The sequence below is a fragment of the Haliotis cracherodii genome, unplaced genomic scaffold (genome assembly GCF_022045235.1).
Source record: "Haliotis cracherodii isolate W230 unplaced genomic scaffold, xgHalCrac1.p SCAF_9, whole genome shotgun sequence".
NCBI classification, from domain to species: domain Eukaryota; kingdom Metazoa; phylum Mollusca; class Gastropoda; order Lepetellida; family Haliotidae; genus Haliotis; species Haliotis cracherodii.
Window position 1 is genome coordinate 38,631,588 of NW_027266343.1, and position 27,374 is coordinate 38,658,961.

Genomic DNA, 27,374 nt, shown 5'->3' on the forward strand with positions numbered 1-27,374 from the left:
CCTACTCAAGGTGATTAGTTTATTTGTAAGGTGAAATTATCTTTGATCCTTAATTTGACACAATAATACCTTCACCACTAAACCCCAGGGATCTGGGTAGGAATATGCGTCCCCAGCAACCTAATTGTTGAAGAGGCTCCAACTAAGTGGATCTGGTGGTCGGGATTTAGGCTTGGGTGATTGCATGTCATCTTATCCCAACTTAACCGTGAAGATTCCAGGGTAGAATAGGTCTTTAGCAACCAATGCTTGCCGTAAAACGCAACTATGCTTGTCGTAAGAGGCGACTAACGGGATCGGGTGGTCAGGCTTGCTGATTTGGTTGATGCATGTCATCCTATCCCAATTGCATAGATCGATGCTCATGATGTCAATCACTGGATTGTCTGGTCCAAACTTGATTGTTTACAGACCGCTGTCATATAGCTGGAATATTGCTGAGTGGGGATTTAAACAACAAACAAACAAGGAGCCGGTGGTCAGGATGCTGGCTTGGTTGATTGCATGTCATCTTATCCCAACTGCACAGAAGGATGCTCATTATGTCAATCACTGGATTGTCAGGTCCAGACTCGACTTTTTAGAGATGGTGGTTGTAATAGTCAGGCTCGGTCGAAAATGATCAAGACCTTCGCAAATCAACAAACATACAAAAAAGTGATTGCTGCAAGGTCTGCAAGTTGATCTGGTGTTGGTTCTTAAACAAACAGACATCAACATAACTTTACATAGCAACTTGTTCATTGTCAGTGTCATAATTACAATTAGATTGTGAGATAAACAGTGCACATGGTGTATAGCATTAACTTCCCAATGTTGTTTTCCAGCATATTGCACATGTCCTTAAGAGTTTTTGTAATTTATTGTGGTATAAGAATGTCTTGATTGCACTGCTGCTGACCTTCTTCGCCACAAAGAAATAAATCTGGTTTTTTTCTGATTTGAGATTATGAAAACATGAGACAAGTAATTACCTCTGTGTTAAATGTGGTTGCTTGAATTAACAAGATGAAAGACATGGTAATATCACTTTGGTCATAAACAGATTTTAATCAGGTTACATGCTTTTGGTTTTATTGCTGTGATGATGAATTTTATATCCATCTGAGTTTTATGCACCCAGTTCCTGTCGTTTGGTTTTCTTCTCAAATTCTTATTATTGATATTAATTTTGTATTACTTCAGCTATATTATATTCACGTTCATACATAAAAGCGATAAAAAAATTAACTTTTGCAAAAGAATTTTAACTTCTGTACTTCTTTTTATAATATGCCATTTATGCTGCGCTTTTTTGACACCACTCAGGGGCATGTTCAAAGCGCTATTTTTACCCCCTTCACTGGATCAGTGTGCACTCAGAATCATTCTCAGCTCCCTGGGGAGTATACAACCTAAGCTTTTTTCGACATTTGCTTTGACATTTTCTTACATTTAAAGTTAGAGTCATGTAGTGGGTTCTGCTTTCAGGAAACCTTTCTTATGATTATGGAATAGGTGTTGTCACTTTTATCTGCAGATAATGAGATAAGGTTTATCATACAAGACTATTCTTTGTATGTGTTACGACCACCACTTTAAAAAGATATCATATTTTTTTCACAACACATTTAGCCTTACGACAACTTACGAACTGCACAGAAAACAAATGTTATTCCAAGAAACATGTGCCCTTTATCCGCTAGTGTTGAAATCATAGGGCATGTTCTGATTCTAACAATAGAAATCTCCAACAGACTAAACATGCATCGTATAGTTTATATTCAGTTTTCCCAGTCTCCTAATGACATGTACGGAAAGAACTCTTTTATGGCTTTTCTTGCATCGTCAATGTTCTTTTCGTCCCAGAAACTATGAACTTGACAACAGAGTGTTGTTATCACGGTTCCATCCCTAAACAACATTATTACCCCCCACTCTGATTTACTTGTGTAAGACAACTTCAAAGCTGGCCAAAAGTTCAGCATTACAGAACTAAATGTCCTGTGTAGAAGATGGATGTTCCACAATATTTATGAAGCTTTGAATCCCGACTGCTACAACAATATACAGAGCTTCACGTGGGTTCCTCAGACATACGTTCCTTGTACTTACGTTCCTCGTACCTACGTTCCTTGTACATGCAGGCTGGTCTCAGAAAATATAAAACACCAATGCCAGAGAGTAATCAGTCCTGATTATCTGCCGAAAATATATATCCATTGGGCATAAAACATGCTAAATGATGAAAATTATATGAATGGATCACTGAAATGCAGGCAAGGGGAAGCCAGCCTGCTCTACCAGTAAAACATGTTCCTCATCTCTGATGTATTAACCCACAAGTTTTACATTGAAAACAGTTAGTGCAACAAATTAATTATTTGTGGCTCAGAGTGACCAAATTTTCTTTGCTTCCTCCAGAAGATTTCACCAATGAAACATATTCCAAATTTTGGAGGTTGCACATTATACACAAGAAAATATGGTACAGTGACACCCTGTTTATCTGAAATATGCTGTTCCCACTGAGTGAGTGAGTATGGTTTTACACCGCTTTTAGCAATATTCCAGCAATATCACGGCGGGGGACACCAGAAATGGGCTTCAGACATTGTACCCATGTCAGGAATCGAACCCGGGTCTCCAGCGTGACGAGCAAACCCTTTAACCACTAGGCTACCCGACCGCCCCCTGTTCCCACTGATGTTTGTTTGTTTCTTGTTTAATGCCGCACTCAGCAATATTCCAGCTATATGACAGCGGTCTGTAAATAATCGAGCCTGGACAAGACAATCCAGTGATTGATATCACGAGCATCGATCCACGCAATTGGGATACAATGACATGCATCAACCAAGTCAGCGAGCCTGTGATGTCTGTATTAACAAATCGTTGTCAAAGAGTAATTATACTCTTTTTTTACATATCATATATATATATATATCCTTGTGAGGATGTTAGAATTTGTCCCCATCACCCTATGCTGGTTGTAAGAGGTGATGAACACGTGGTCAGGCAAGGTGACTTGGTTGATTCTGTGTCATTGTACCCCAATGGCGTGGGTCATTGCTCATGATACCAATCACTGGATTGTCCAAACTTGTTTATTTATTGGCCGCAGCATGTTGCTAGAATATTGTTGAGTGCAGCGTTAAACAAAAATACACACAAGCATGTAATATATGCTCCAACCATATCTTCCAGAGGGCAGTGTCTCCATGGCGACTCTGCAGGGTTTCCAGACTTATATGGTTTTGCTATGATATTGTTACTGTTTCGCCTGAGTTTGAAAGTTATGGTTACACCAATCTTTGACTTCTAATTTGTGTTTTATGTCTCTGTATCATGTATCTGTGATTTTGTGACATGTCTCTATATTCTATCTGTGATTCTGTGTTTCAGGCGCCTGGACCGGAACCTGCTTGTGTCTACCCCAGATAACCTGTTTGCAAACATGCCCAACCTCCTGAGGCTGTGAGTACAGACACTTCTACCATAGAGCTCAAAATTGTGTGTGTCGTTTCAATACATTATCCAGATCACATCAAGTCTAATCCAGAGAAAAATTCAAAAACCAATGTTGCAGCTTCAGCGAATTTGGAGGTTGCAAGCATCTTCCAACACTAGAAGTCCAATGTTCATGCAATTAACGTGAAGACCATCAGTATATCCAAGTGTCAAATAACTAACCTTTGAAATGCCTGCTAGCCCGCTAGCCAGAGACTACTAAATTGTGCTGAGGTCAAAATGATGGTACTCCTCATTGACTAGACAAGTGGCAATTGAAGACTATCATTCTGTACCAGTGCTCCATGCTTCAATTTTGCTACAAATTGGAACTGAATAAGATTGACAGAAAATGTAAACAGTAAACATTTTTGTCTTGTTCAAGCAGAAATAGCTACAAACTCCAAGCAGTAGTTTACACAAATCTTCTGGACAAGCCAAAAAAAGAAATTTCTAAGGCTAAATAACTATCATTCAGGAAAAACAAGATAAAAATGAGGATTCAAAAATACACCATAAAACGTCATGGCATAGGGTTGAAGGTAAATAAGGCAGCAGTCCTACATTTAAAGCTTATGGATGTCACACTTTTAAACAGAAATAAAGTTCTACAACACTTAGACATACAAGCTTATGTTCATTACCAGAAGGGGGCACGGGTGGCCCAGTCGTCTAAGGCGCCACTATTCGCTGTGCAGAATTGCGTTCCTTGGGCAGGCCAGAAACCTATGATTATGGGTTCGAATCCCGGTTCGCCCCGATTATGTTTCTAGGTTTGTCAGCACCATACCCGTGCACGTGGGTTTCACCAAAGTGGTAAACGTCTGAGACCTGCATCACTTCGGGCTTTCCTCCCACATTAAGCTGACACGCCGTGATATAACTGGAATACTGTTAAAAGCGGCGTTAAACCCAACTCACTCACTCACTCATTACCCAGAAAACTGAGGAAAAATATAATGTAATAGCACAGTCTTCTCCACTGGAACTCTTTTTTGTCTTTAATTAATAATTTTGATGGTTGTTTAAATATTTAAAGACATTCTGTAATTGTGTTGGTAAATATTGAATACACACAACAATTTTGAGCATTATGTCAAATCATTAATATGACATACTTTTTTCCAGATTAATGCATTGTGGAAATATTTGGGCACACATGACAAATATAGCCTTGTTCTACTCGTACAGCAGTGCCTTGTGAAGAAAGCCAGTCGTTATTTGGATATGGCTTCAAGCCACCAGACCATATTGAAAAATGCTTCACAAATATGTTCTACTCAAACACAAAATATTTATGAACAAACCGAGTATTGTAAAGAACAGTCTCTTACCCTCCCACCAACTGACTATCATTCAGTGAAATCCTTAGCGCACACTCATATACTTATGTATATATGTATATCTTCCACGTATATACATCTTAATGGGATTTTGTTTATTTTTATACCCGATTCGGGTGAATGATAATATTTTTATCACATTTCGTAAATATGTGAAAAGTCTTCACATTTTTCATCAATCGGCTGAATACTTATTTCCATATGGTTACAGTACTACATTGTGTCCACTAAGAATGAATTTTGTACTTGTGTTGAACAAGATCGTTTTCCCCGCCTATAATTACCTCCTTTGATATGTAACCACTCAAACCGTCAACTGAGTAGGTCCTAGTATCCTCTGGGAGGAACAGTTCTAGCTTACAGTTTGAATATTGACCACTTGTAAGCCTTCCGAGCCTTCCACAGTCTTTCAAATCCTTTCAACGCGACCACCGTTTCTCACACCTTCGTTGGCCCTTTACCTCCACCAGGTGGCGCTGGTATAGTATTCAGCTGGCATACCCTCTTCCGAGTGTCAAACTCGAAGCCTCCTCACAAAGCCATGTCTTACTGTAGAGGCCGATTAGTTTTTGTGGTGGAGAGGTTGTGAGAATTGTAAAGCTTGATACTGTTAACCAAATGGGTCAATACACTGGACAATGGGCAGTGAGAGCAAACTGTGTCGGTTGCCTAAAGAGATTACTTTCCTGAAACCAACCTATTTCTACTTTTGGATTTTTCAATATTTACAAGCGCAGATGTGAATTATCAATGATGGTTGAAAGTCTTATGTGTGTCTAACTTATTTGAGAATTTCTGTCACAGTTGACTTTATACAAACCCTTAGGCCTCTCAGTGTAATCTTCTAAAAATTTGGCTGTCAGGCTTCAATTAGCCAATTAGACATTTCTGGTGTTTAGATTTCCCTCAGGCATTCCTATAAGTAGCAACTTTAATAATGTGATTATATCAGTTAGACTGTAACAAAAAGGTAAATATTTTCCAGATAGGCTGGCTTTTAGGTGAATAAGAGTGGCTTAACCGTATATTAAATGAATGAGGTGTTACAAACAGCTTGAACAGAGTGTTAATTGTATGATGTACTATCAATGGGCCTGGTGTACTGCAGAAAAATGTACTCACACCGTTGTGATGTGTTTAGTTGAATGAATTCATTGAGTCAATATATCATGTTTATCTCAAGGTCATTCATGACTAGAAGGAGCCGGTTATGAATAGACCCAAATTCGAGTTGTTAGAGATACGATTTGTGAACAAAAACATAATTGTCAATGGACTTCATTGAAACTGTGTCAAGAAATATGTAACCTTATGACCGAGCCTCTCCAGTTCTTGTCCTATCTTTGCCTCAATCCTATCTACACGATGGAATATTCTGATATCTTAATCATTTACAAATCTTTTAACGCATGAGTACTCAACTTGAGCCAGGTTTAAAGCCTTCAAATGGTCCATATCTGATGGTCATTGATTTCAAGATATTCACGGCATGGGGAACAAAAATTCAGCCATGTAATGCTATTCTGTTGCAACAGAACGTTCACCCACACCTCCTCATTGTAATAGACAATACTTAAGGGGTAAGGCATATTTTCTTGTGTGGTAGAAGGACAATTTAAGCAGTATCAAGCCTGCCAAATGAGACTGTATATAACGCTTGCAATTGTATGTTTGTATCTCGTCGGGTGACACAGAAGCAGGATCAGAATCAAATTTGTATTCAGGTCAATCCACAGGTCACTGCTATCTTGTCTTGTCTTCTCTATATCCGACTGTGTTTGTCTGCTGGCGAGTTTTGCTCAACGTTCAGCCAGGGACATCTCTGTATAATTGCAAGGAAAGGTGTTCTTGTTTAGAAGTCACATTGTCGTCTGCTGATATTTTTTCCCTTTTGTTGCCTAGGGCCTTGTCTACCTTGTAGAATATACAAAGATTTCAGATGTGAAATTCATCGCTCACAAAAACACTTTTGGCCAGCTCTGTTTTAAAGTTAGGTGACACATGAATAAAACACAAGATTTTATCACCACTGTTCATAAAAAATGGTGAATAATGCATACAAAAATCTTTATTCTAGCAGAAAGAAATGAATTATCGTTCGGTATCTTGCATGTTACAACATGTTTTGTTTTGTTTTCGTTTATTAGTAGCAGTACCAATGTGAAAGTTGAAAAAATAAATAGAATAAATTTCATTCATCTACAACATGTAAGATGAATTTTAGACCCTGAAAAGTATAACCCAATAAATGAAAAATAAAAGGCCGAATGTGAAAAATTTCATTTTTTTTATTAAACTGCCATAAAGATGTATGAAATTGTATTCTAAAATTTAAAAAATGACACATATGACCTGAGAGTCTTCCGAGGAGCTATTACAACAACTTTGTTACTGGAGACATATTCTAAGCAGGATTTCACCAATTTCAAGTCCCTTTGTCAGCGAGCTGACAGTGAAGGTGTCAAGCCTATGGCTGCTATCAGCAGGCCCCGGCTAGGTAACTGATAGACTCTCAGTTCTACAAACTCCAGGTATTTGCAAACACAATGCATAATGTGTTTTAAAGCCGCTGGCTGCTTCAAGGGATCTGGGATTTCCAAGCAACACCTGAGGTTTCGGTAGGATTATACTAGCAGCTACTTGCTGCAACTGTATAAAATGTAATTATTTTGTTGTTAAAGTTAACAGGAAAGTCTGAGTGAAGGGTTTGGGAAAATAGGTGGGGGGTTCGCTGGTGTACACTGAAGTCAGTTGATATACTGTAACCTTCTTAATGTGGACCCCTGTAAGAATGACTGCACCCCAAAACCAAGTTGATACACTTTAACCCTCTTAATGTGGACCCCTGTAAGAAAGACTGCACCCCAAAACCAAGTTGATATACTGTAACCTTCTTAATGTGGACCCCTGTAAGAAAGACTTCACCCCAAAACCAAGTTGATACACTTTAACCCTCTTAATATGGACCCCTGTAAGAAAGACTGCAACCCAAAACAAAGTTGATACACTTAAACCCACTTAATGTGGACCCCTGTGAGAAAGACTGTGCACCCCAAACAGATTTTTACGTGAGGCACAAATGTGCATTCAGTACATACAATGTAGAGAATGGATGCAGAAAAATATATACTGCATCCCGAGTGACCTACAATAGTATTCATTGTACCTACAGCGTATCAAGAGCATTTATGGGTGTCTATCAATTCATCCATCAATCATGACCACTGTCCACATGATCATTCGTTCATTACAAATTATCTAAACGTACAGTACAATACATATTACAGTACTTTGCAGGACCCTCATATTGACTGCAAGGACCCTTCAAATTAATCATTTTCAGTCCCCCGGACCCCCACTTTTGTCAAGGTAAAACCCTGCCCAAAGCAAGTTGATACACTGTTACCTTCTTTATGCGGATCTTGTGAGAAACACTATACATCCCAAAGCAAGTTGATAACCCTCTTAATGTGGACTCTGTGGGAAACACTTTACATCCCGAAGAAAAATAAAACACTGTAACCCTCTTATGTGGGCAACCATGGGACGTTGCTCGTAACATCAATCACTGGATTGTCTGGTCCAGACAATTTAACAGCGGACATGATAAAGCTTGAGATATTCTGAGTACAGTGTTAATAACAAACACACATACAACACCAATCCATTTGTCCATTTATTACTGATTATAGTCATTAAACCTGGAGAAAAGTTGTCAGCGTTTGTGAGCACTACTCTTAAGAAATACTTTCCTCAGAAATTAAATTTTAAACCAGTAAACTGCCACATTGATACATGCAGATGAGAATTTCATTCAGCATTCTTTGCTAGGAAAAAATTCAACACCTTAAATCCAATAATTGCCATGAAAATATGTCCACAAAACCTATCGGCTGTAGATGAAACTGGTCGTAATGGGAAAATAAGTTAAAACACACAGGAATAATGCAATTTTGTTGTGAAAGTAAATGTTATCTTAGATATGCCCTACCTGACCAAACAAGCCACGATGACCTACTGTTGTTGAAAAGAAAGAAAAACAATATTTTTGTTGAAATTGAGCGAGTATCTTACCCAACTTAAATCCAGTATTATTTGCACAGAATTCATCTTTGACATGGCTTGGAATGTCCCAAGCATCCAATTACCCGAGATTGATTTTTTTCTTGTCATATGTCTTTTAAGCCATTATCAAATATGGTCTTAGGTCATATTTGTTGAGTAAATGTAAATATGGGAAAATTGGTGTGTTCATGGTATCGGGTTTCGTAAGTGATATCCAAATATGTCCGATCCCCATTAATCTTTTATGGAGCTTAAATAAACAACGGTAGCTTTCCGAACCATTCACAGTTCATGAAATGTGCAAGTCGTATAGTCTTGCAGGTTCTGCATTGTGTGTTCAATTATTATCGTAATGCTGTTTAAATGTTAATCCGCAATTACCTGTTTAGGTAATATTGGCCGTATACATCAAAGATGGCCAACAGCCACAGTGTCTCGTTCTGGCTTTACATTAAACAGACGAAGTTTGCATGTGGATATTTGATATTATTTGCATGCTTGCTTTTAACACTGTCATTTTCTATGTGCTCAACTGGATGAGGGAGACAGCTTCAGGTTCAGAGGAGATGAGCGTGTATCAAGAACTTGGAATAATACATCAAATGTGCTTCGTGTGCTCGATTTATTTCCTGTATTCCTGGACATTAAGATGAAAGAAATTCTCTTGAACTGCTGATTGAGTTTGAGGCCAGAAGAAAAAGGCAATTTTTGGGGGTTTCAAAAAACCCAATTTCTTTAAATATATAACAAATTTATATTTTCACAAATGTATTTCTTTAAGCAATTTAAGCATTTTATCAGACTATTTACTTTTCAAAGTTTGGGAAGAAAGTTTCCTTTGTAAAACATTTGAAGCAAATTGGCCTTGTCTTGATGTGAAACTGTTTTGCGCTATTTTAACAATAGAGTCCTTCTTTAGATGATGATGATGATGATGATGATGATGATAGAAACGTGAGGTTGTTATCTCCACTGCAGGGTACATACCTGTACTTTCTTATTGCACAATAGACAACATGACCCTAAGGTCTGTTAAATTTCATTCCATTTCCCCAAATGGAACCCATTATCTCAACTCCTGCTGTGATACATTTACCAAAACCATTCCAGACACCGATGCCTTAGATATCAGCCCCCAACAGCCATGTATACGTTTACTATGGTGCATACCGCTTCTGAAACATACCAACTTTACCACTTCTACAAACGCATGTGTCTGTACCTGTAGACGCAGTGTCAGATGGGCCACTATTCTGCAATAAACATCAGATACAATCATGGTATACCCTAGCGCCAATGGGCGAAATATGAAATATATTGTGTGTTTACGAATACATGACGGTTGGCTCCAGACAAGAGATGGTATCTACTAATGTCCGTGTCACTATACATCATGTACAGTATAAGCTGTATCAATAACAATACCATCAGTCTCCATCCCTAGGCATAAAGTGAATCATAGGAATTGCTTGGTCATCAAAGCTGGAAACAAGAGATTGTCACTGACTATAACAGTACTGTTCATAACCAATTTGAAAAAAAATCAGTGATTTGAGTTTAACAGGAATTTATTATGTTGTTTAGCCCTAACATCAATTTCATCTAAGAAGGTGTTTTTCACTTTTTGCCAAACTGTATTTTTTCATTGTTTGGCTACATGGACCTATCACAAGTTAACCAAACATTTTTACATCTAACTTTGTGTAGTTTAGATATCAACTTTCTATTGTTGGGGCACAAAATGCCGTTTAATTTTGTTTGTTTGTTGTTTACTGTTGCACTCAGCAATATTCAAGCTATATGACGTCTGTAAATAATCAAGTCTGGACCAGACAATCCATTGATTGACATCATGACCATCAATCCATGTAACTTGGATACGATGACATGAATCAACCAAGTCAGCGAGCCTGACCACCGGATCATGTTAGTTGCCTCTTGTGCCAAGCATGGGTTGTCGAAGAACAATTCTAACCCGGATTTTCACAGGGGTTGAAATTAAATTGTTTTAAAGAACCTGTTACTCCATCTTGTTTCTGTGCATGAGAGTCAACCACTGTCATGCTTGTGTTTAAACATGATTCATTCATTCATTCATTTTCCTTTGTAGAAATTATGAGGAAAACAGGATGATTGATGAGGTTGACAAACTTGCCCATGATCTGTTTGCTGATAAGCCTTGTAAAGAGGATTGTCTGTAACATGAATTAATTTTCATTAATATGTTGTCACGGTGACCAAACAGTGGCGGAAACAAACAAATATTAATCATAATAAAATGTTGTACTCCCATAATATTTGTGAGAATTAGTTTTTGCCAATCATACGCTAAGGAGCACAAGGAATAGGGTAAATAATAACCCCCCCTGACTGCTTACACTGTGTATTTAGGATAGATTTTAAGAGAGAAGAAATACTTAGTGGAGACAATAATTCATTAGGCTTAAATGTCCTCATCAGTGTCTGGCTATGTGGGATCAAGATGTCCGCCATTTTGTTTATGATGTCTTTAGCTGACACATAATAGGGTTTTATTATTTACTGGTTGTGCATATCAAACACTGACAGAGCTGACAACTGGTGACTTTATTACTGACACCTACAGATGTCAACATCGTAAATAAGGATATTATACTTCACACCACCTTTGAAGTGCTGCCATTTGGGCTGGAGAAGATTCTGGGCGGCCATCTTGTTTCTCTGCCATCCTGTCGTGTGTTTTTATGTCTGCAGTCTCAGAGGTGAGAGAAGAGGGTTCATTGATTTCGAAAGGAGATTTTTGGAGAGATGTGACAGTTACTTGGCAGGTTTTGTCCTTTTGTTTCAACAGTGTAGGATTTGTTAAGAATGTGAAGGTGTTATGTGCAACTTGGTGCTGAAGCATAATCCCTATAGTCAAGATAAGCTGTGCAAGAATAATGCAAAAATGCAATGAAATCCTACAGTATTATCTTAATCATGAAATAATAATGAACTTGTTTTATTGGACAGGTTTGTTCTTTAAAGATAGATAGATTAAACAGTGTTTAAAGAATTACCATGGTATGACAATCATTGTCACTGATATCCTCCAAGTCTATGGGATTTTTACCATTGATGCCAACATTGGTTGGAGCCAGATACTAAATGGTCAATAGCAGAAGCCAGGAATAACTTGGGATGTGATTATTGCCGCCCTTTCACGATGAGGGTGTTGTTAGTGTTTAACTCAAGTAGGTTGGTTCTGTAATTGGACGAAAACCCTTGAGGGTAACTGCTATAAGCCAAACATACTCCAGGGTTCGGTTTGCCGTTACACTATACTGGTCTTAGTACCAACAGGTGGAAGTACAACTAACATCAGTGTTATTGTTGAGGGGTCTTAACATCTTGAGGGAATTAGAACTATAAGCAGCCCGTTAGCACTGTTCCAGGGTTGTATAATGTTCGGTCAGAGGAGCATAACTTTCTGTGTCTGAGAATTAGTGTGTAAGTGGGTGCTGCAACTTTAACCACAAGGCCGAAGCAAAGTCTTGCAAAATGTATTTCAGTTTAGTAATTAAGACAAGCTGATGCTAGCCCATATGTAAGAGTAGAGTCTACTTAAAATAATGCCAAGGTGTGAGTTCAGTCAAGTAAACTTATAGGTTTTGGGATAGACTGTAACACAATGCTCACACTATCACCCATTGGTTTGTGTGCTCCAGGTCCAATCACAGCCCACTGGGATATAAGTGTAATATAACTGACTGGCATTAAACCCATATACTTACTCCCTCTTATAGTGTTAGTGTCAGTAGATTTCTTCTTCACTGTAGTGGACAATCCTACTGAGTATCATTGCCAGTTCTATTCAGTTTTATCACAGAGAACTGCCAATGTTGCTGAATACATTTTCTTGATTTGTGGGCAGGTCACAAATTTCTTACATACACACTCCAGTGTGTGTCACAAGACCGGCCCAGGCAAGATAGACATGTATTATGGTTATGATATTATATTGATGGTGCGAGAATAGGCACTTGTGTCATTCCAGTCCAGTGTGAATACGGTTCAATAGGTGTCCCTGAGGTGGTGAATAACCATGATAAATACCAGGATCGGTTCAATGAGGATGATAATCACAGCTACTCTGTGAATGAGTGGTTGACGGACAGTCATATTTTGGGAGGAATTATGTGAATGTTCTTATAAATCTGTATGCAGCTCTGATACTGTTTTGAATAAGTTCAGTTTGTCTCCAGAGTGTGCAGCTTGAAGCTAAATGCAGTCCTTGGAATACGACACTTGTGAATGACAAGAAATAGAATTTATTACATGTGAGGGGCGAGCAAAGTGGTGTCCTTAAGTAGTGTATGAACACAGGTGCACTTTACAGGTAGGGTGATAGGAAATAGTGAACGTCAGACTAGTGTTGGACAATCTTGTGTACTCCTCTTCCCAAGACTGGTCTGGTAGCCAAGTGGTTAAAGAGTTTGCTCGTCACGCTGAAGACCCAGACTCACTCTAACGCACTCACTCACGTACTCACTCACTCACTCACTCTAACGCACTCACTCACTCACTCACTCACTCATTCTAACGCACTCACTCACTCACTCACTCTAACTCACTCACTCACTCACTCACTCACTCACTCACTCACCCACTCACTGGATTATCTTTGTCCCAAAAATTGTGCCCCGACGTTGTGGATCTCTGTTCATGATGTCAGTCACTGGATTGTCTGGTCTAGCGTGGACTGTTTACAGACCATCATCATGTAGGAATATCACTTAGTTCGGAGTTAAACAGCAAGCCCACACATGCACACACACGCAGTGGACCAATGACATCATGAGCTTCTGTTCGCTGGTAGAGTGAGTGAGTGAGTTTGATTTCACGCTGCTTTTAGCAATATTCCGGCAATATCATGGCGGGGGACACCAGAAATGGGCTTCACACATTGTACCCATGTCGGGAATCGAACCCGGGTCTTCGTCATGACGAGCGAACACTTTAACCACTGGGCTACCCGACTGCCCCTCGGTGGTAGAGGGTAAAGAATGAAAGCAGCCATCATGAGATTATCATGCTGAACTTCTTTCTCTGCCTATGAATCAGCAATATCTCCACTTATGCGAGTGCATTCCTTGCTGGACACCAATTTGTGTAAATGGTTATTTCTGATTTTTGTTGCTATTTGTGCAAAACAAAATATTTGGCTATAAATAAAATAATCCCTTTTTTTTTCTTTTTTTTTTACATCAAAGAAAAGAGTAGTGTCATGTGACTTTAAAACATTGATTAAATTGCGTTCTTCAGTATAACCGGTATAACATGCTCACGGTAATGTCTTTGCTATTGGGGAAAAATCAACAAAACTCACTGTAGGCATGTATCATGAGCACTCCCCTCTCAATACAGCTGTATGTTTTGGAGAAAAAAGCATGCACTCCGCCCAAGAAAATGTTACTTGATTTATGCTTTTTTTCATCCTGACAACTATTAATTAAGATATGTCATTGAAAGTATATTAACTGTATATTAGCCATGGATTTCATTAACAAAGATCATACAAAACATCTAAAGGTTAGTGTTAGGGAAATATCACTTTCATGTATTGCAGTAGTAAGGGATGTAGAATAGCCCTCCGGTATATGTTATTAGTTGTAAGGAAGATGTATATTTCTCTACAGGTGTTTTCAGAGATGGGTTGTTCTCCCTCATGTTTATTTTTGCGTGTATTGCATTGGCCACTGTTTGTTTGTTCAGACAATATTAAAGATGAAAGACGTTTTATATTCATCTCCTCAAACATATGATATTTTTATACTTCAAATGATAATAATTCTTATTATCAATGTTGTTCATTTAATGCAAGTCAAAATTTCACAATGATCTTTTAGAGGTGATACACCTAAATGTTATTTTCTAATAAGCATTTTTTCTGCTATTGATGAAGAATTGGTTAATCTTCCACAAAGTCTGGTTCGTCTTCATTTCATATTAATATAAATAATTGAGCACCTTATCACAGAACATGCCTGACGTGAAAGGTCATGTTGATAATTGCATCAAATATTTACATGTCCCCGATAGGGTTCCTGCAAATGTCTATATAGAGGTAAGTAATTATGTTTTTTCTGATACAAGGTGACTTTTTTAAGGTCAGACAAAGAATATTTTTCTACGCAGGTAAAGAGATTTGGGGATCTGAATTAAAGATGTATGCCAGCTGTAATACAATCTGTCTTGCACATGTTTATTTGGGATGTAGATGGTGCAGTGGTTAAAGGTACAACAATTCATCATGCAACATTGCCTCCCTTAGCCGAGCCAGGATCTGCTGGGCATAGGGTCAATTTTAATTGCTCTAATCTTGATTTGGGGGTTTGACAGAACCTTACCTGTTCTAGTGATCTTCACCAAGGTGGCAACATTTTTTTCACCCCAATATTAATAAGAAGCTGAAACGTGATACAATTGACTGTGCAGAGTTGCTTCCCTTGGGAAACCTGTGATCATGGGTTCGAATCCTGGTTTGCCACAATTTCTTTCCTAGGTTTGTCAGCACCATACTCGTTGGTTACACCGAAGTGGTAAACGTCTGAGACCTGCATCACTTCAGGCTTTCCTCCCACATTAAGCTGACACACCGCGATATAACTGAAATACTGTTATTATACTGGAATAAACCCAACTCACTCACTCACTCAATCTTATGTTTCTCAAACATGTGGAAATATAAGATAAATATGAATAATTATTTTGAAATCAATAAGCCATGCAATACTTGAGCTTGTCTTTCACATCATTGTCAATTTCCAGTTATTCCTGCTATTGGCGTTCTTGTATTGTCTATTTCTCCCCTACTCCTGGTTTATATATGTAATATCACATGGATCCTGTGTTATGAAGAATGTCTTTATCACATGCATTACATTCCATTGACACGTTTTAACCTTCTCACTATCCCCCACCCTGTTTACACTGACTCGTGTTTCTCTGATAATATTGGAAGTGAAGTATTTTTACGACGGCAGCAGATTGTAAATATCGCTTGCCTCCATGCACATAAATGCATTTCATTGTGTCATTAAATGGCCATGTTATCGCATACATTGATAGACTTGTTGAAAAGTGTGGAATACTTTATGTGTCGTTATATGGTAATTGAAAGTTAATTCTATCTTGGATGACAGATGTATGAGAGTGACCTTCAGCCATTTTGCATGTAGTTTACGAAGCTGAGGTTTGGCAGCTGATGTATTGGATTCTGCCAAGGAGATAGCGTGTGTGGTGATTTAATGATAACCAATCAGGAATAGGAAGTCATTTTATGTTTTATGAAGATACATGCACCTACTGAGATTACAAAACCTTATGGGTTTTTTTTAATTTCAACTAAAATTGATGCTGCAAATAAGACTGTCATTTCTGATATATATCCATGATGCTGAAAAAGGAAAATAGTGTAACATTTAGGAAATTTGAAGCTTTCAGTTTTGAAATTTGTATGTTAAACTGTTCAAAATGTTCACTCCATGACATGACATGATCTCCAATTGTGTGGGGGGCACGGGTGGTCCAGTCGTCTAAGGCGCCGTGATTCCTGTACAGAGTTGCGTTCCTTGGGCATGCCAGAAACCTATGATTGTGGGTTAAAATACCGGTTCGCCCCGATTATGTTTCTAGGTTTGTCAGCACCATACCCGTGCTCATGGGTTTCGACGAAGTGGTAAACTTCTGAGACCTGCATCACTTCGGGCTTTCCTCCTACATTAAGCTGACATGCCGTGATATAACTGGAATACTGTTAAAAGCGTGTTAAACGCAACTCACTCACTCACTCCAATTGTGTGACACTGGTCATGGTCATGTCAGTTGTCGTGCTCCAGTGGTATATCTACAACACCTGCCCCACACCACAACACACTCCTGGGTGTCTGACTAACTGCCCTAACCTGACATCTAGTCTCTGAAATGAACATATCTTACAAAAAAAAACAGTTAAATCATCTTGATAAGAATAAAATAAAAAGGAGCCCAGAGACTCTCTTCTTGATACCGCAGTAATCTAGACATGCCAAACATTTTAGACTTGCATGGGCTCTATTGGATATATTAGTATCAGGGTCTGCATGTAAGACTATGACTGCCCCTCCCCAGGGGTTTCCGACCCCTAGTCTGAATTGTGTCACTGAAGTCTGAATTGTGTCTGCTGTAGTGAGGACAACCAACTTGTGTCGTCATACAGATTTATGACTTTGTACACTTTGATTTCAAGATATTGGCATGAGATGAGGGCTGATCTGTCAACTTTTTGTAGCAAGTGGATAGGTGAATGGCTAGTCTGTCATAGTCCCGAAACCTTAATACAATGTATATTTCCTTAGTGTAATGCTATAGCCCTAAATGAAGCAAGTCTAGATGTTCCACAAGTTCTGAATCTCCCATCTCAATGGAGCTCCTTTTCTCTTTAAGTGGAGTTGTTTCTATCAAAATGATATAAGGGACTATAGCGTTAGTCTTGTGAATGACCACAGACCAGGGCTTGTTAATTGTTGTTCCAGTTTGGGGTCCTGATGAACTCAGTGAGGGTTTCACGCTAAATTGTACAATATGACATAGTTTACTTTGGGTGCATCCTCCATGACATTATTTATTAATTTTCTTCATGCAAACCATGCATAGTTTTTTTAATAATTCAAGATAACCTGTTTTTAAGATGAACACATTCTTTCTAAGGAAGAGAATTAATGTATGTCAACTTCTTTATCTGTGGAACTATTCTCTTCCTTATAAGTATCACTTCTAATTGCCATTTAAAGACTTGACATTCTTTCTCGTCACAATTTCCTGTGTTGATTAAAATTGTTCACTCACTGAGTTTACCCTTTTACTCCACGAGAGACATCCTAGTGACATCACGACCGCCTCCGTGGTCTAGTGGTAGAGCATCCGCCCGGAGAGCGGAAGGTCTGCGGTTCGATCCCGGACCGCGTCATACCAAAAGACGTTAAAAGATGGTACTTGTTGTTACCCTGTCTGGCTCTCGGCATTAAGGGGCTAAAACAAGGACTGGTCGGCTCGGAGTCAGTATACTGTGTCTGAGTGGGTATTCATGTTAAACTGTGGCATGGTATCTCAGTGAGCTAGCACTATAAATCGGCATCAGTCCCGACTAGTACAAGCAGCGACACAAACACACACACGTGCATGCACGTCGCTATATAAGTGCAATAATCTTGGACGTGACGTTAAACCCCATTTCACCTCACCTCACCTCACCCAGTGACATCACAGTCATGGCGGAGGACTGAAGAGACCTATCAGGAAAGACACTTTTCTGTTTATTGGTTGAGGTAGGAATGGGGTCACACGGAGTGTCTGACTATGATATGTTATGTATTACTATGTCAATTCTATTTGAAGAAGTATATAAAGCTATTGAATCTAAATCATTTATCAATTAATCTTTCCTAGAACAGATTTGGAACTCGGTGAATCACATTCCCTATACATATTTAATCTCACCTGTCATTTCAAGTCATCCAAAATATTTCCATTAATTCAGAAGAGGTGATTATTTATCAATAATCGGCGTCAAGATTGAGCAATTTCACGCCAAGGTTAGAGGACAATGTTTGGTACCATTTTTCATCTACATTTAATTGATTCGATGCTTGTGTGATGAGATTGGTGATCCAAAATAGTTACTGGTGTTTGTATATGATGATATTAACATTCAGAAGATGACAAATGATAGTATGATTGAGAATGTATAATTGAAAATCCATACCTGACATCTCAGTGTTGACTAACATCTAGTCTCTGAAATGAACATAAGGTACAGAAAAAAACAGTTCAATTATCTTAATAAAAATATGATAAGAAGGAGCCCAGAGACTCTTCATTTTCATTTCTGATACTGCAGTAATCTAGACTTGCCAAACATTATAGACTTGCATGGGCTAAATTTGTATCAGGGTCTGTAAGACAGACTAATCCCAGTGTTTCATATTAATCAGGTGGCAGACAAACTGCTTAGGGTTACCAGTCTCTTGCTCGTTATGATGTGTCTTAAAAGGTCATTAAGATAGGTACATGAGTGAGTGAGTATGGTTTTACGCCGCTTTAAGCAATATTCCAGCTATATCATGGCGGGGGACACCAGAAATGGGCTTCACACATTGTACCCATGTCGGGAATCGAACCCGGGTCTTCGACGTGAGGAGCGAACGCTTTAACCACTAGGCTACCCAACCGCCCCTAAATATATGAATACACAGTTATGACTTTGTTTGTCATGCAAAGTCTGCAGTTAATTAAGATTAAATAATCAGGTTTGTAAGTACTTTATGATGGGGAATTCATGACAGTGTATATCCTGTGACAGGAAAATTATTCTCTACTAAAGCCTAACCTTTAATATTTTATTATTTTGCACTTACCGCGCGTAGTAACCGAAGTAGCGCTTTATCGAAGAGCGCAATAGCGAGCGATCACTGTATGTTGTTACAACAATTTCAATACTACCAGGTACCCATATATAACAGGTCATTAGGAGTTTTACGCTGAGCTCAGTTTCGCTTGGTATGCTCTAAGGTTTCAAAATTTTGTATTTTCTGTACTTATGATCGTAAATAGCTAAATTTTCTTAGCAAATTTTATGACTTTTTCTTTACTTCCGACATTTTTCTTGTGTTGATGTGTTTTTGTAGAAAATGTCACAATATGTGTGGTAACAAGGTTCCCAGATGCAACACAAGTAATTAAGCTCTGTAAAAAGCTATGTATCGTTATGACATTCAATCTACAACCCAAGATGTCGCCACATTTTTGTCGTAAGAGCTATGAGCTGATGCTATCGAAGTGCTGAAACTGTAGAGCAGACGGCAAGGAGCAGACGGCTGTAGTTGTGAGGAAACAGACGTGAGATTGCAGGACCCCCTGCACGAGTATGTCTAGCATCCACAATCTTCCTCACATCTTGCAATGTTGGACTTGAACCTTAAACCCTCTCACCTACCCTGGCAGGGAATCCACGTTTCTTCATTGTATATATACCCAGCTTTCAGGTGGTAGAAGTGGTAATGAGGTCCTCATTTTGATTCAGTTTAGAATTGTTATGAAACGTTTCAGCTGTAATTGCCCTTCAAATGCGATTTGGTTGGAAATGTGTACATGTCTGTTGTCGGTGACATTGGAATTCCGCTTGTTACTGGAGACAAAAGACAGCAACCGTGAACATCACCATTTATTTGGTGATTTTTTCTTTACGTGAAACAAGAAATACAACACTATTATTTTTCATGCCCTTTTCCATGCTTTCAGATGGAAATAAAACTTACAGTCTTGTTGACATTATAAATGACAAAAGCATCATACAAGAGTTTACACAGTGTGCAGACTGATATTTACGTTTATACCTCCGTAAAAGTTTTTATTAAACAATAATAACTTCATAGACCAATCAATAACACAACAATATGTAATCGTTCTGTGCAGTAATCCAACACAAGTAATCCAACACAAGACCTGCCCATTCTATCATCAGCTAATCAGGAACACAGTAGTCCATTATTGGACTCCTATCTTTGGTTTTTGGAATTATTAACACAAAAAATTGTTTGGTAAGCCAATCAAATGTCAAGAAATCACTTGCAATTTATTTACGTTGTAATGGATCCAAGGTACAAAATTAATTCATGTAGATCTGTTTGTAAGTTTTGATGAGTCTCTTCAAATCCAGAAACATCAGGTTGCCAGAATAACTGAAGATTGAATTAATTGTGTCAAAGTATCAGAAGATAGATAGTACAATTAACCTTTGAAGTCAAGTCTCCATTAATAGAAATTTAATCAAATAAAATTATCACAGAAATATTTAATTCATGACTGACATTAGGCTTTGCCTCTTTGTTGAGGTCGATATTAACATGAACCTGACTATCTCATTGGCAGGGAATATGTTTCAATGAAGCACAGGTTGGTATGTGCATATTTTATAGGTATATTAGATATAAGCGTCTGAGCTACCACACAGTACAATCACGCTACTAGACTACTTATATATCAACTGTGGTATCAACACCAGATGTACACAGTCAAGAATAAACCAAAATTTTCTTCACAGATTTTGGAGGCAATCTGCATGTATTGAGGACCCCTGGCCTTGATCTAGTTGGCTATTACCATATTCGACGTAATAAGCACCCAGGGCGCTCTCAAAATTAGAAATAGGGGGCTCTTATTAGAATATTATTTTGGTGGAAAAAGAACAGAATTGAAAGATAAATTTTGTGGTTTATGCTAACAAGCCTGAAATGTTTATATACGTAAAACCACACTCACTCACTCACTCACTCACTCACTCACTCACTCACTCACTCACTCACTGTTTATCTTTGTCACAAAAATTGAAAACAGTAAACTATGTTTATAATGAACATGCTTATAACGAACTGACGGATATAACAAAAAGGCTTTTTGGTCCCTGTCATTTCCTGTATATATGCTGTATTTATGCTAGGGTTATTACGAACTAAAATCAGTGGTCCCTTTGAGTTTGTTATGACCGTAGTTTACTGTATTTTAAAAAGAAGTAACGCTTTCCTCATATTACAAAAATGCTATACAGTGTACGGACTCTGTGATGTGTTATATGGAGGATAGTTTCTTTTTTTTCAATTGATAGATTTTCGCTCAAGAGATGGATGACAACTTCTTATATTGCTCTTATTGTATCTCCCAATGTTGTTTTTTCCTGTATAACTAAATACAAATCGGAGACTTCAATATTGGGTGATTTAGATGTCAGTGTGTTGACAGCTTTTTAATACTTTTTGAAAGCACTGTCAGACAGGAAACTGCTACATGAGTGAGTTGACTCAAAGTGTTTGCGAAATATTCCCGAAGATAGACCCACTGCCAATCATGCATTCCGCAAATTATGTACTCGCCTCACCACAGAACATATTGTGATGACATATTTGAGTGTCTTATGGCACTATATTGTCTTCTGGCACTGTTTTCAACAACCCATGCTTGTTGTAAGAAGCCAGATCAGGTGGTCAGGCTCACTGACTTGGTTGATGTAGATCCATGCTCTTCATGTGAACCCTGGGTTGTCTGGTCCAGACTCAATCATTTACAGACTGCAGGCATATAGCCGAAATATTGTAGGGTTAAACAACAAAAAGACAAACATCATGGCACTATCTGGCCCTCAGACCTAGCTCAATCCTTTACCCCACAAAACATGTCAAACATCTTGTGAATGTGCCAATACCGCCTCCACCTGCCTTCCAGACGACCAGCGGCCAGTTGGCTCTCAGCAAGGCCTGTTGTACACCGCTAAACGATAAAGCTTCTGGCTGCAATTCTAATAACTTCCTTGGATACCATCCTTTGCCTGGGCCTCCCGAGGTGCAGCTCCCTAGGGATCCCCTCTTTACACTGATGAAAGACAGGACTTTGAAGAACTCCAGATACGAACATCCAGATTTCTGGGTCCCCCTGTGCATTAGATGGATATGAAGATTGCACACTAGTGCATTTGATGGTTGCGTAGGTCTCTGATCCGCCTCCTCCAAAACTAAAGAGTCACTTTTGAAGTTGATGGATTTCGGGGGGATTCTTGAACACTGTTTTGTTTAGTTTTTATCCCCGATTTATCAAACGAATTCCATTAAATGTCATATTTATCCCTGCATTTACATATCAGAGTGCCCTTCAGAAATGAGGTTGAAGCGTTTTTATGACTCAAGCATAAAGAATATGGGAAACCGTCTTTCGAAGCTGCACGAATATTGTCTTTGAATATTTGTTTCTGTTTTTTACTCTTTTAGTAAAATTATGTAACATACATTTATATAAAGTTTATTCTTTACTAATGGTCAGCATTATTGTGAACACATCTAATGTTTAGAGGGTTTGTCCAAGGGCAAAATGCATGCACATGGTATCATTACTATTTAATGGTTATTCATTAACACCTTCTCATGATATAGTCGGATTCGTTCAATCAGTTATGGAAAGGTCTTGACTATTTCAATGAATATCATTCATGTTGTCGATTAAGTGAATTTGGTTCACCTGCAACCCCATTATTTCTTCTTTGTTTGAGTATTAACAATATACCATGAAATTTAATATGAAATGTATGATATTCAAATTTATTCAATACCTTTTTCAGAATATTATGCAATACAGACATACAATGTCTAAATTTGATTGGAGGTATTGATCAACCCACCTTGGCTCCATTGTCACATGCATATATAATCAAAGTATTAAATTTTATTTATTCATATAATCCTACACTTACATAATAAAATGAAATCAGTATCTTCCATGCTGTAATACATGAATAGATTGTTTGTCTGAGACAACAACAAAAAATGCAATTGTCGTAATTCATTAGGGTTAAAAAACCCAAACAGCTTTGTGTCTGGTTTCTTCATGAAAGTCTTATAAATGGAGGCAATTATCCTCGGAAAATAAAAGAGTTTCTAAAATTCTTCTAGGACACAAGGAATTTGATAATTATCCCAGCTCCAATGAGATCTTCCCAATGAATAAACAGTTCACCAAGACAAAGGTTTTGTCAGAAGAAGTCTATCTTCCCTTGCTAAACTTAACTGAGGGATTTATTCATGTGTTAAATAAGCTAATAGCATTTACTTCTTTTTGAGCTGCTGATAGTGCAGGAATGGCTAGTCTGAGAGATGATCGGCAGCCGTTAGTTACCGGATGGGCTAATGTTTTCTAATTATGAGGTCATGTTCAGAACGCTTGGAGGTGAAATATTGGGCTTTGTTCTTGGACGATGCCTCATGTAGTTCGTGCCAGGGTCTTGGCGCCAATTGCGGATGAAAGTGCCAACTTTGATTTTTAAGCTGTTGGTCTTTTTCTGACAATCAGGCTCAAGAAATAAACTGAGATCTTAGTAATATTTATATTTGGTTTGCTTGAGAGTTCAAATTTTATACGAGAATGTGATTATTTCAGATTGTTTATCGGAACTATTTTCCAGACAACAAATGGGATGTTATGACTGAAAGGACATACTTTCCAATTCCGAAAAAGCTGTTTTCCCTATTTAAGCCAGGAAGTTGTTTTGAACAAATTTAACATGACTCCCTTCAATGATTATTACCATAATAACAATAAAGACTTAAATCATAAATCCATCTATCTGAAAATAGAACAAAATGTAATTATGTTAATGCACCATCTATCAATAAAAATGTTATAGATATTTCATCTTGACAAGTAAATCTTGTTCTGACATATATCATTACCAAGGAAGACAAAAAACCTTATAATACTTTCTGGTCTGCATGGCAGTCCTCTATAGCAATGGGTTTCAAAGTAGCAGCTCTTGAACATCATTTGGAATACATCTCTCTTGTTGAGTAATGATGTTCATTTCAAGGCTAGCCAGTTCTTGTGTAATCTGTCTCACATGGTATTCATTTCCACAGTAATTCTGCCTACACCGTTGCTTATTGCAAGCACTTGAACTGTCTCAGCTCCTGGATGGTCGGAATATTTAACATCAACCATTAAGCCTTATGAATACCCTGTCTGGATAAATGGACAAAATGATACTTTTTAGTGCAGTTTATTTAAATTGGTTTACTTGTGGATCATATTTGAAAGATGATGAATATTGGAATTAGAAATAATGTTTTTGGTGAAATAATATCGTTTCTGTGTGTGTGTGTGTTTGTGTGTGTGTGTGTGTGTGTGTGTGTGTGTGTGTGTGTGTGTGTGTGTGTGTGTGTGTGTGTGTGTGTGTGTGTGTGTGTTTGTGTGTTTGTCAATAAAGGTGTCTGTCTGTCTGTCTGTCTGTCTTTAGTCAATCTCAAGATTTTTGAAAAACACAACACAAGTAGGAACTTGCCTAAACACAACAAGATGCATAAATGTAGACATGACAAATGCTTCTGATTTTATTGCTTATTTTATAAATTTTGTTTATATAACATGCATGCTGCTTTCTGGTTATAAAAACACAATGTCCAAATGCTTAGAATAGTACTATACATTGAGAATAGTACTATACATTGAGAATAGTACTATACATTGAAAATAGTACTATACATTGAGAATACTACTATACATTGAGAATAGTACTATACATTGGAAAACAGCCACATTTGGAAGTCATCAGTATTGGAATTTTCATACTTATTCACCCCCGCATCTTGTGGAGAAACACTGTCCCGATGCATAGGATAAATATTACTACTTCTCTTGAAACTGTCAAGTTTTGCAATAGACATAAATCAATTTTTAATGCAGACATCTATTTCTGTGATGTCTAACTGTAAACATGCTTGTTCCCACCACAGACAACAAATGCTGTAGTGGAGGTAGAGAGGAAGCTTGATAATTCAAACTTCACTATTCATTTAGAAAATAATCAGTCAAGTTGGCATCAAACAGGCTGATATCCTTTGAAGCTTCATATCCTCAGCAAATCCTTTATTCTATACACATGTTAGTTCAGGAATATTCTGACTTAACTAAAAATTGATTGAATCTATGCTTAGACTTGACCTCCACAACTTAACAATTTGTAACCAAACACCTGGGTCCTGCTGGACAGGCCAGCAGAGGCTTGAATTGTGTCCGTTGGTATATTTAATAAGTCACAAGGAAAACCTTTTCATGGAACAAGACTAGAGACAATATGGCAGCAGCCTGGATTTGGGGAAAGACATGCACATACCTTGTTGCCTGTCAGAACTAATTGGCCTCATCTTTGTTCCTTGTTATGTAGATACAGAATGGTAATCAAGGGCGGATCCAGCATTTTTAAAAGGGAGGGGTCCAAAATATCAAAAATCCTCTCTCAGTCAGTTTTACTGCCTACTACATTTGGTTTTCAAAAGGAGGATGTGGACCCCCCTGCCTATGGTAATTGGGGTGTCAAGGTTTCAAGAGTAGAGTTACGATTCTGAACAATTACTAAGATAGATTAGATCTTGATTAGATCCTGTCTTTTTTTTTTATCATGTTCGTGTCATTTGTTAATTAAGTTATTTTTGAAGTAATATTTGTTAGTCAAAGCAATGTTCTCTACCCATTTATATCGCAACCTCTACAGTTTTGGTCATGATCGGTTAAGGTTTTCAATAATAACAAGAAATAAAATTTGTATTCCATATCTCATGAGCAGTTTAAAAAAAAAAACGCCAGAAAAACATCAGTTTCTGTTATCTCCCGAAACAGATTCTGATTGACATCAAAGGCAAAATATTGGTGAAAATTATAGGAATGGATCCCTGAAAATCAGTGATGACTCCAGATGTTTTCATCAAAATAAACTATTTTCTTACAACTTTATCTTATATTAGAGCCAGAATCTATTTCAGGACCTTGTCTTCCAATAATTTGACATAATTCCATTTTCATTTTGATAACTTTGTTATTAATTAGATTAGAATTAATTGAATTGGCTTCACGAGACGTAATTAAGTGGCAATTTTACCTGTTAACCTCTTTGAATGACATAGACATAGCAGTATTCTTCATAGAATACAGCTGTGCAAATGAGACAGACAGTATTGGCATTCACAGATCCAGTTTAATTCAGACCCATATCTTCCTATAAAACAAGTGTATAACACTGTGGGTGCTTATAGGCACTGAGTTAGGAGTGCATGTCAAGATGGTTGTCATAAACAAGCCAGGTTTATGACACAATCAAGCACAGATGACCTGCAGGATCAGCTGTTTTCATCAGTCACAAGTCCACACACAACCTTACGCTGCTGTCTTTCTTCATGTAGAAACTTAATCTGAGATTGAGGGCAGGGGAAATAAATATTCAGGTATTAACTCCCATCTTTGATTTTGTGGATAAGGTTTTCTTTTTTGAGGTGGCTGACATGTTTCTAAGGGATTTTAGATATTTATTTTTAGGGTAAAGATCTTCTGTGAATGAAATGTCTGTTCGGTTAGCATGGTATGTTTTTTATGAAAGCGTCAAGATCTGGGATTCTTCTAATGGAAATTCATCTGTTTTATACTCTTACACTGATGTCGTTGAGATGGTGGTAATTGAGATTTGTTTTGTTTGTTGTATAACGCCACGCTCAGCAATATTCAAATTATACAATGGCGGTCTTCAAATAATCCTGCCTGAACCAGACAATCCAGTGATCAATATTGTGAGCACCGAACCACGCCATTGGGGTACAAGGACATGTCTGGTCCAGACTTGATTATTTTACAAGCTGACATCATTTAGCTGAAATACTGTAGAGCGTGGCATTAAACAACAAGCAAACAAAACATCATTAATGATAAGAGGTGAGGGGAAAGGTGTATACATATCAAACCCTTATTTTTGTTACTTCAAAGTCAGAGATTTCCATGAAGGGAGACGACTTTGTGAAAACTTCTGTGGATCTGCTCTCTGAATCAGCATTATTTTCAAAACATGTGTATGCCAGTGGGAAATTCCTTCATGGTGGTCCATCAGTTCAATATTTTTCC

The 27,374-nt window shown here is 37.9% G+C and overlaps 1 protein-coding gene across 4 annotated transcripts in view; it reads left to right on the forward strand.

Moving 5' to 3' along the window:
- Positions 1-27,374, forward strand: part of LOC139453409 (slit homolog 2 protein-like) — a 181,341-nt gene that overhangs the window by 40,148 nt on the left and 113,819 nt on the right. For all 4 annotated transcript variants that reach the window (XM_071235093.1, XM_071235097.1, XM_071235095.1 and 1 more), the window contains exon 4: positions 3,385-3,456. In XM_071235093.1, the coding sequence (XP_071091194.1) occupies positions 3,385-3,456 (72 nt within the window). The remainder of the gene's footprint in view (positions 1-3,384; positions 3,457-27,374) is intronic.